Source organism: Cucumis sativus, chromosome 3 (genome assembly GCF_000004075.3).
Source record: "Cucumis sativus cultivar 9930 chromosome 3, Cucumber_9930_V3, whole genome shotgun sequence".
In the NCBI taxonomy this organism is placed as follows: domain Eukaryota; kingdom Viridiplantae; phylum Streptophyta; class Magnoliopsida; order Cucurbitales; family Cucurbitaceae; genus Cucumis; species Cucumis sativus.
The window spans coordinates 33,422,516-33,433,672 of record NC_026657.2 but is presented as its reverse complement, the minus strand read 5'-3'; the positions used below and the strand labels follow the sequence as shown (position 1 = coordinate 33,433,672).

The following is an 11,157-nucleotide window of genomic DNA, read 5'->3' as shown; positions in this document are numbered from 1 at the left end:
TCACGACCTTGCAACGTACGGCAAAGCTTTCTAAGAATAGTAAGGAAAAGCAACGAATGAATTAATAGTAATAAGAGAGAGAGAGAGAGAGAAAAGATGAGTAGGAAGGAGTTCTTGTGAGTGTATTGATCACTTATCCAATGTTTCCCAACTGACTTCCACTCCGAATCTTTTATCCTATTCTTATCATGTTCCTACTACATCCCTTCACCTTCATACTTCTTTCATCTTTTTCGTACCAACATCATTTCATTGCCCACGCCTTTGTCAACCATTTCTTTACAATCAACCACAAGTGGGTTCCTCCTCGTTCTTTGCGACTTCTCTTTTAAACAAACAAAACCCATATCAAATTATACCAACACCATTATTATTCTTCTTTTCAATTTCAACATTTTCATTCTAATTATTCAATTAACATGCACCATTTTGTTTTTACCTTTTTACTTGTACAGTTTTATTTCTATTTGAAAGAAGACTCTAATGTTACACGTTCTTTAACACATGTAAAATATGGTGCATGTTTGATCACATTGAAGAGATATATATAAGAGAATACGTTGATGTTTAGTTTTCAGATGATACTTTGGTTTTTGGTATACGTTGAATATCTCCATAACCACGTAGATTTGGGTTTTGATGCCAACTAACTCTTTTTCATAGACCCACCTTGTTGTTTCAGTTATTATTTTATGTCGATTATATCATTTGATCCAAAATCACTCATAACAATTATTAATTTTAATTAATTATTAAATATAAATATATTATTTAGACTTCGTCGATTTCAACTAATACATCTACTATTAATATTCTAAGTTATCTTAACTATATAATTATTCAATCTTAAATAAATTTTTCATTGTGTGATGATACATCATTCACATGTCTCCATATAAATGATTTAGATTGTATGATTTGTGACTATTACAAAGTATGTAACAACGTTCTATACTTACTATATATATTTTCTAGTTGTTTAGTATAACATGTTCTTTCCATGTCATCTAGTTTCAAGATTAGATAACACTAATTGCAAGTAAAAATTAATTAACAAAAAAAGAATAATTAATTAAGAATTACAAAGGCTATCTAATTCATAAAGAGAGAAAAATTAAATCAAGCCAAGATTTCAAGGAACACTATCATCTATTGTTGTTCTATTCACTAATCAATACCCTTTTAACTTACTTCATTGAGGTTGAGCTATTTTACTAGAGGTTAAGTGGTTTGTTACAATACAAAAACCCATTTTGTTTTTATTTACTTTAAATTAATTCACACACACAACCATTCAATTTGAAGTTGTTAGGATTGTATTACAATCACAATCACAAGTACACCTGCACCTACGCACAATGCAATAAACATCAAATTTTCTCTATCTTATTATTTTTTTTGCACTTAAATCAACTAGTTCAATGTTCATAGTGTTCATAGTTGAGAAAAGTAACCGAGATTGGTTCTCAATAGAAAAAAGTTTCTACACGTTCTCTTTTCATTCTAGCCTTCAATCTATAAGTTGAAGTATATGTACTTGAGTTGCTAACAAAAAGTTTGAGTTGAAAAGTGAAAATCAATATATATAGAAACTTGAACAAATGACCTCATGAACTACTGATACCAATTGACCAAAAATCTTAAGTTGAAGAGCAAAAATTCTAATAACACCTTTAACAAGTCTAACGTGTATCGATGATATGAGTCAAACAATCATATTTAATTTTACAATGAAGTATAGATATCCGACAAAGTATGCCCAAAAAAACACCAAAAGTCAAAGAACACTTTAACCTCTAGATCAGTCATGCACATGTGTAGTTAATACGAATGAAAGCAACATTTTAGTAAAATTTCTTTACCCACGTGAAGAAAGATTGTCCAAGTGACCTTAACTGTAAGGCCTAAAGCATAATAAATGAATAGCTGATTTCCCCAATAGATCTTCATGTTCTTTCCTTTCTCAAATCTGAAGTTGAATCTTCAACTAAAAGATTAATTTGAAAAGCATAAAAGTAGGCCAATTGGCACAATCTGGAAGTGATGTTAGCTTTGGGCTTGTCTCCATATGTCTGCGAGCCTTATCTGACTTCAGGCCCAATTTAAGTATATATATAGTTTCCCAAGTGCTCAAATTTAAGTGAGAATTGAACAAATGGCTCAAATTGTTGGCCATTTTGGAAATAGCTACCTGTAATCTTTTTTTTTTTTTTTTCCAAATATAACTAAATGAATTAATCTATTAGCTACTCAATTACATTTTTAAAAACCCAAATTGGATATTTACTACTTGCAATAGAACAAATCCAAAAAGGAAAAAAAAAAAAAAAAGTAACTTGCACATTTATCATGAGTAAATGAAAGTGGTGTTAGTGAATTTGTCTTAACCTAAGAATGCTCTATCACCACTATTCTTTACTACTTTCACTTATCTCATCTTCATAACCACATCGAGCCTTAACTTTTCTAATTTTTTCAAGACCCTTGAATTATTTTCTTTCATACTTTACAAATTTAATAATTGATTCATTTTCAACATCAACAAAACCCACCTCGAATTTTTTGAATAAACATAATCAAATCTTTCATCTATGAGATCAAAGTAACTCCACAAGAAAAACACACACACCCACACAGAAGCACAAAAATATGAATAGCACAAAAAATTGTAAATTTGAGAGAGAGCAATTCTCAAACATGGTTAGAGATACTCCTAACAAAATCTCCATCATATGATGACCAAAAAGAGACATCATTAAGAAATGGAAGCCTTTGCCTAGGAGTACTGATTGATCTTGTCTTAGCCTTAGCTGACTCTGTGACAGCCATATATGTTGGAAAAAAAGAGGAACAGCTTGTTGCCATGGAAGGACTATTGTCATCTCCACCACCAATTGATGAGTTTTGTTTTAAATGGCAGAAGGATCTTCTGGGGAATGAATATCCTGAGCTCATATTCACATAGTTTCCAATTTTTTTCCCATACATTTCTTGATGATCACTCACTAAATTTATGTGCACACTTGGCCTTAAACTTCTTCTGGGACTTTCATCTGCCATTTGGATGTTTCTTCCTTCCTGCAAAAACAGCAAAAGCACATGTTCCAAACATAAGTTTTGTGTCATTTTGAGTGTTCGCGTAAATTTCTGCTTCAGCTTAAGCTTTTGGGAATTGGGATATGTTGTGAATGGCTGAGTTTTGGTTGAAGCTTCTCTGAAAATGTTAAAGAATATATGTCCTAACTTTATTAGCTAAAGCTTTTTTTTTCTTCTAATATATGCTTTCAATACATATTTGGAAGTGATTTTGACATGGCCAAAATAACTTTTGCCATTCTCGAAATCTTTTTATTGATTCTTTCAAAGTTAAATTGTAAATTTAGTTCTTATGATTCAAAGAAAGTTAGAATTTAGTCTCTATAGTTCATCGTTAGAAATTAGTTTTTATAGTTTGATAAAATACTCATAAATAGTCTCTATGCAACAATTTTATCAAACCATCCAGACTATGTATAAACTTTAATAAAAAAAAATAAACTCTAACTTTCTCCAAACTACGTAGAGACTACATTTATATTTTAAACTTATTTCAAAATCACTATTGGTGTCAACTTAAGCATATTTCAACATAAATTGATAGTGTATACTTCTTTCCTTTTAAATTGAGGTTCAAATCACTGTTCTCTTATATTTTTTGTACTAAAAAAGTGTGTGCAAGAGATCTCATGTAATTGATTAAAGTGCACAAAGAACAAAATCTACCTTGCATGCATATTCATATTCTTACTTGTTTAAAATATAGGGAAATGAGAGAACTTACTCTATGTGAAAATGAATATTTCAACATTCTTTCCCTTTTGATTATTGCCTCTTGTTTTCTCAACTGCAAAGCTTCAATGCCCTTTTTAGACATACTGCTGCCATCCCAGTTTCTCAGATTACTCAAATCAAGCTGACAAATTACAATAATCAAACTTTTAATTAACGCTAAGTACTATGAATTATAGTTTTATAAAGCTACTAATTTTGATTGAAATACTTCTTATGTTATTTCTACTTCTGCATACCTTTAACTCATCTTCCTCAAACTCCTCCTTTGGTTGGATGAACACCTTCTTCCCACAACTGTTGCAACCTTTCTCTGGAATCAGGTTTCTTTTCTTTAACATTTTTGAATTCCTTCTTTCCTCGATTATCAACGGTCGCTTCAAAACAGCTTCTATTCGACGTCTCACAGCTCGACCGCGAACTATTGCTTGTAGTTTCACTATTCCCTTTAGCGCTCTCAATGCCTTCTTTGCCTTCCTCAAATTTAAAATTGAGAACAAGTGAGTTTGGAATGACTTTTCAAAACGTAAAAACACTTGCAATGTTGAATCACATGGGAATTATTGCAAAAAAAAGAACTTACAAGATATCCCCTGAAATAACTTTGAATCTTAATGGCAGCCGAGATTCGATCTCTCTTCGAAAACGGACAGTAGGAGCCTGAAGTGACTGTAAGGCGGACAACCTCAGCCGCAGCATTAGCAGCAGCAACAGCAGCCTCGGCAGCAGCTGCTGTGGCAGCAGCAACACTCAAAGCTTGCCTCCTCCTTTCATCTGTTGCTTCAACCAATGTTCTTTGTGGTGGTGGTGCAATCACTGGACATTTCTTTGTCTTGAATCTTTCAGTAACCCATCTCCACTTTCTAGATTTCTACACATTAAAACAACAAGGAACCAAAAACAATTCTAATCTCAAACCAAAACAAATTCGCAAATACAAAGAAAATAAATTAATTAATGAATCCAACCTTTTCAGATTTAGTTTTGGGATGATCAGAACTAAAAAACCTCTTGACCCAACCAAGCCAACACATTGTCTTTGCCATTATAGATGCAAAAAATTCATATCAACCATATGGATGAAACACCATCCCTACATGAAAAGGAAAGAGATCACTCATAAGATTTCGCGATTTCAGTATATCAATGAATTTCGAACGCCAACCCGACATAAGCAACTAAATGATCAAGACATCAGTAACTTTTCTCATAAGTCAGATGTTAGAATCCCAGTACTGGGTCTAGTAGACCATTAGGAAAAAGGGTGAAGAAAGAAGGGGAAACCTGGTGGTTTTTGGTTAATTAAGGGTGCATTAGAGTGAAGTTGAAAGGGCTTTCTTTGCTACTTTATCTCTCATTCCCAACTGTCAAATTCACAACTGCCATGGACTAGTTCAAAGTGTTTTTCTGTTATGGTGGAAGTACTTAATTGACATCTATTTTCAATGTAATAAGTCCATATATATGTGGTTCCATTTTCCAAACTTTGCCATGTGAGGCTAATCTTTCATGATCATCATGATTTATTTGGTCCCATTAGGTGGCTCATCTCTTTTGCAAATAATCTTGTTTATGTCAATCTATATTTATATACTCTTTTCATTTTCTTTCTTTAATATATTCTTAGGTCCATGAAGTTTTAAATTTAAAGCAATGTGAATTCAAATGATTAACCAATTCCTCATATATATATATATATATAACTACTCCTATAAAAATACTTTTTTATACTTTCAATTTTGAATATTATATCTACAAATCACTAGCTAATTTAACTTTTCAACATTGAATAAGTGAGACTTTGTTTAAACACTATTAACTACTCCTATAAAAATCCTTATAGTTTTATTTAACATAAGTAACAAAATACATAAAATAGCGTTACATTACAAATAGTATCAATTTCTTCTTTCATCACTAGTTACAACATGTCAAATCAACCGATATTTGTTTAATAGAATAATAGACATGTGACGTTGTTATTTGACTAGTTAATCATGCAATATTATAAAACATAAACAACTACCCTTTTCCACTTGGGTTAAGAGGGAAATTTCAAAGCCTCTACCAAAAAGGCTTTGAAAGTACATAAAAGTTCAATCATGATGAACCTTGTCAATTTTGGTACTCACTTTAAATCCTTCTTTTGACAATTAATGTATAGTTGTTTTTTTCTTTGTTAGAAGTATTCAAGAAGCATGCTTCAAAAGCTCCAATTCATTCCTTTAAAAAGCTTTATATATATATATATATATATATATATTTCTTAAATTATTCCCATTAGATTTCATGTTTTGATAATAGAATAGAATATAGTTTTTCTATGATGGGCCTTGGATTAGCATATGAAAGGGCCACCAAGTTGGTCCCAATTATACATTGATGATGAGCCATGTGAACAGTTTGATGACTTTGTTCAAAAATCAAAACCAAAAGAAATTGTGAGCCTTTTTAAATTAACCAACCCTAATTGTGGCCCATAAGAATGAGATAATCAAAGTAGCTTTTGAGCTGTTTCAATAACACCTAACCCTAGAAATTTTAAAATCAACCCTTTAATATTATAACCTTAGATTGATTGCTACCATTGAAGTTCATGTACCCATTTTTTTTGAGCTGTTTCATTATTTAATCATTGTATTTAATTTTTTTCATATGAATATATTTATTAACCATCAATACTAATTATTGAGACCCATTTCCAAACTATTAGATTTCTTTCTTTTATGAAAATTAAATTCATTTTCTCTCTATTTCTTATCTTATCTTGGTTTCTGTCTTTCTTCAACAAAAATGTTGCTTTTTTAACCCAAATTTAAAAATCAAAATATGTTTTATTAAAAAAATTTGGTTTGATTTTTTGAAAAGGTTGTTAATAGTAAATAAGAGAGCAAGAGTGTTTACGGCTTTAATTTTGTAACATGATCTAAGTTATATAATAATGAAAACTTGTACTATAGTAGAACCATTTGGAATTTCACGTTACTTTTTTTTTCAACAATCATAAGAGTTCAAATATTTGGTCGATTTGTCAATAATTCATATCTTATACCGGTTGAACTATGCTTTTGTTAGTAGGTTTATGTTTGAGAATAAATGAATAGAGTTAGAAATATTTTATTAAAAAAATTGAAGGTCTTAAGGAAAAGAACACTAAATTAATCTTCAATTTGGATTGTTGATGCTCATATTAAAATGTCTTGAGATAAAGGTGTCAATGAGTTTGCATTGTTTCAATTGATTGCATGTTTATCATTCAAATGAGTCCCCCCACAACCCCAATTCAATTTATAATTCAATTGCTTTTTCTTGCATTATTATTTTATACCATTGGATATATAATTTAATTCCCATTCCAAATTGGCTGCTGTGTTTCTCATCAAGTATTATATTGATTCATATCAAAATAATCAAACTAATTAACACTAACTGTGAATAATTTGGCTAAAACAACCTTATAACTTTCATTCAATAATCCCTATTTCCAGTTATATCTTCTAACTAATAACAAAAAAAAGGTATAATATATTGTAAATGCTTGAAAATCTATTGACCACATTCAAAGGAGAAAAGAAAGATTGACTATGGAGCTAAGGGCACTAGTGCACATTGCTTGATTTAAAATTTAAAAAAAGAAAACGATCCAACTTTTGCCATTTATTTAAAACGTATACTCTCCAACGTTGTAATGTTTAGATTAACATTTTATAAATGCTTCAAAACTGTCATATGAATATAAATTTTTAAAAAATTTAAACGAAAATTAAGACTTGAAATGATGTGACGGTGACCTATAATAAAAGATTGGATTGTCACAACCACACTAGGGTCCATTTTATTTTTTATTCATTAGTTTTTAATAGATTTCTATTATTTATGAAATGCTAGGGGTAATATAGAGCAACTTTTGGAGGAATATGAATATTTTGAAGTACATGAAAAGGTTCAAAACTAATATATATGTGAACAACAAAACACATTCTTAATACGACAAATTAAAACGTCGAAAGTCATTCTTCGCGTGACAAACACACACATGAAGTGTATGGGAGAGGAAAATCTATTGAGTCAAGATGATTTCACTATGCAATTGACCATCCTCCATCCTAATCCAAGATTTGAGAGAGAATGGTTGGTGTGTGATTTGGATGATCCTAGCTCCTCTTGGCCAGTTGCCATAGCCACCATACCCACTATGTCTTGCAAAGCATAGCCAAAGTTTATTTTTGGTCTTGTGAGGGCAGCACCAATCTAATCCATGGTTATGTCCTACAAACACTGCCTACAAACATACATACACCACATCCAAACATATATTATTATATGCCATATCATATATATTCTTCATTATTTTACTTTTCTAGAAGTTAATTAGATAAGCTTTTTAAAAAATTGTTTACCTTGACAGAAGGTCTTTGCTCAAGTAGACTCATGATACCAAAATCAGCTTGTTGAGCAGCAACTTTCTCCATGTTAATTGAACCAACGCAAGGCTTCTGTATGGAATGATTAGATAAAGGAGCTACATCCTCATATGCTCCACTTGGTATGTGCCAAAATACAATCTCTGGTACCCTGTTCTTCACAAACATGCATTGCATTATATATAGTTGGATCACAACCAAAACAACCCAAATTTAACATTATATATTGTTTATTTTAAAAGTCACGAAAGTTTACGTGGAAAAAGAACACATAGTACAGTAACATCATACTGTGAAAGGAGAGTTTCTAGCCCTATACCCTTTTGTACAACATCTTAATTATTCTAGCCGATGTGAGACTATATGACATTGTTTGAGGTCGAGAATCATCACTAATATTCCATACCTAAAATGAGGATTGAGTTGTTGTGTTGTTTGGCGAAGCCATTCTACTTGAGCACTGGAAATGACTTGTGGATAAGAACCACCCCCAGAGTCTAAGAAATACAAATTCATTATAACGGGTGGTGGTTCTAAATCTTGTTGTGATGATGGAGTGATTTGAATGTAATAGTTGGATACACTTGGCCATAGATTCTTTGGACCATTTCTAGATTGTGATAACTTGCTATTCTCTCTCTCTTTTTTCATCAACTCCAAACGTTGTGTACCTCTAAATTCACATTCTTCATCTTCTTTTGATCCTTAATAAATAAATATTAATAAGACACAAGTTAATATTTCATAATATTTTGAACAAAATTAAACATCATCAATTTTTATATGAACAATGTATACAGAGTGAAGTTTTTGCGTATAAATAATAGCAATTTGAATCACCGACTTTTTCTGGTGGAATATCGACTAGGACGACGATCGGGACTCATATTGAATAAAAGGGGAGAAGAATAATTGATATTTTTTTGTCATTTTGTTCGAATGTGTCACTTAAAAGTTGTATCAAGTCCAATCGAGATAGAATCGACGTGTTGTTAAAACAATTGGACAAAGATGAAAACTTTTCTTTGCGATATTTCTAACCATCATTTAAAATATGTGCATATTTATATATTCACCTGAACATGATGTAACATCCTCCCGACAACGTCGTGGAGGAATTCCGGTGGAAGAAAACCAGTCAATCGGCCATGAAAACGGCGCGTCGTCGTGATTTCCAAACACAGTGGCCCATGGAATGCCTTTGGCTTTTGTTGGAGAGATTGCCTGATCCCAGAACAAACTTGCATTTGATGTTGGTAAGTTGTTTGCTGTTATCACATCTCCAAGATATACAACCAAATCTGTATATATATATATATATATATGATCACAATTTCACTTATTACTTGCTTTCTAAATTCAAATACATGCATTATTCAAATCAATAAAAAGTTCCAAACCCATTCAACTGTCAAATTTTGAAGAGCTAATTAGATTTTTATTCCTGCAACTATTATTATTATTAACTAATATACCTTGTTATTTTCAACCCAAGCTGTAATAAAATGCATGTATATATGATACGTATATAAACACTTGTTGAAGATTTTCTAGCTAAACTCAGAGTATATAATCTATTCTTTAAAATTATCGTGCAGACTTTATTGGTGCGACTTTTTCTTATTGACGCTAAGATATGTGTAGCTCAAGTTGTGATCGAACAAATCTCCCATAAAACTCAAAAAATCTAAACAACTGGGGGAAAATTTTGTCTTTGTTCCAAACAATTTAAAACTAAACGTGTGTTTTAAAAGGGATATTTTGTAACTATTGATCTTAGAAATTAGAGATACGATTCCTTAGCTCACTCAAAAAAAGAACGGGGTTAGTCGAGTTTGAATGAAATTGAAAGTGAGATTGAAAAAAGGAACCTGGGTTCTCATGGGAGAGGACAGTGGAAATGAGACGAGAGGAATTGGCATCTTGAAGAGGACCCCAATCAGTCCAAGCATCCTCCCCAAAATGCAGGTCTGCAAAGAGAGCGATGTTGAAGCTCGGAGAGCCCGACCGGAACCGGAGAATGCTGCCTGTGACCGGGACGATCGGGCAAGTAATTATTATGTAGGTGAAGGAGATGGAGAGTAGTGTGATCAGTTTTCCATTGAAGAAGTACTTTTGTGTGATCATCTCCTACTACTCGCTTCCACAGAGCTTTCTCCTTCTTTGTTTTCTATTTTCCTTTTAGTAACTGAAATTAAAGTTTCTTTCACCATAATGCTGTTTTTGTTGTAAGGACAAAAAACTAGAAGAGAGCCTCATCCTCTTTCGCAACTATATTCTTTTAGTTGCATTTGACACTTTGGAATATTCTTCCAGCATATGTGAGCTTAATGAAACAGACACTTTTGTTTTTAAGCAAAGGGCACCTATTATCATATAAAAGATACCTGCAAATGTTATTTGGAACATGCTAAAAATAATATTAAACCTGGGGAAGGATGCAATGGCAACAGTTAACGATGAGGGATAGATTATCTAGGTTGGAAGCCTGGAAGGTGAGCTTTCCTATGCCAATTACTCGTCGGGAGTGGTGCTTTTAAATGACTATTTGTCTATCTTTTGAGAAACAATGTATATACTATATGCATAGTGTTGAAAACAACTCTTTGGATGATGGGTCAATACCAAAAATAGTTCTACAGAAGGGGAGACTTTTTCCCATGGTTTACCTTTACCCTGACATTGTCTCTCAATTGGTAAATTGGAGAGTTCAACTTAGATATCAAAGATTAATTGAAGTGATATATCTCTAGATCTAGAAGGAAGTATAACTAATAACAACCTATGTTTTAGTTTTGAAGTAAAAAACTACTTTTTGCTCCCTTTTACTAAAACGGAGTTATAGTAGCCACCCTATATTGTTAACAAGCTCCTTTAACTCATCTTTAGACTCCCTTCCTGCTTA

At 31.9% G+C, this 11,157-nt stretch overlaps 2 protein-coding genes across 3 annotated transcripts; both read right to left on the bottom strand.

The window, feature by feature from the left end:
- Positions 1 to 2,502: 2,502 nt before the first annotated feature.
- Positions 2,503 to 5,244, bottom strand: LOC101217488 (protein IQ-DOMAIN 14). 2 transcript variants are annotated; one of them, XM_031882154.1, is made up of 6 exons: positions 5,113 to 5,244; positions 4,797 to 4,921; positions 4,412 to 4,699; positions 4,068 to 4,301; positions 3,821 to 3,952; positions 2,503 to 3,078 (listed from the first exon to the last, which is right to left on the bottom strand). In XM_031882154.1, exons 2-6 carry the CDS (start codon positions 4,872 to 4,874, stop codon positions 2,692 to 2,694), a joined length of 1,119 nt encoding a protein of 372 aa, XP_031738014.1. In that variant the 5' UTR covers positions 4,875 to 4,921; positions 5,113 to 5,244; the 3' UTR covers positions 2,503 to 2,691. The 2 variants fall into 2 exon arrangements, with proteins under 2 accessions (XP_031738014.1, XP_004136790.1); XM_004136742.3 differs by lacking the exon at positions 5,113 to 5,244 and having other exon boundaries at positions 4,797 to 5,086.
- Positions 5,245 to 7,701: 2,457 nt separating this feature from the next.
- On the bottom strand, positions 7,702 to 10,527 carry LOC101217258 (probable inactive purple acid phosphatase 16). Its single transcript, XM_011653907.2, has 5 exons — positions 10,124 to 10,527; positions 9,329 to 9,553; positions 8,659 to 8,956; positions 8,229 to 8,403; positions 7,702 to 8,110 (listed from the first exon to the last, which is right to left on the bottom strand). Exons 1-5 carry the CDS (start codon positions 10,377 to 10,379, stop codon positions 7,889 to 7,891), a joined length of 1,176 nt encoding a protein of 391 aa, XP_011652209.1. The 5' UTR covers positions 10,380 to 10,527; the 3' UTR covers positions 7,702 to 7,888.
- Positions 10,528 to 11,157: the final 630 nt, after the last annotated feature.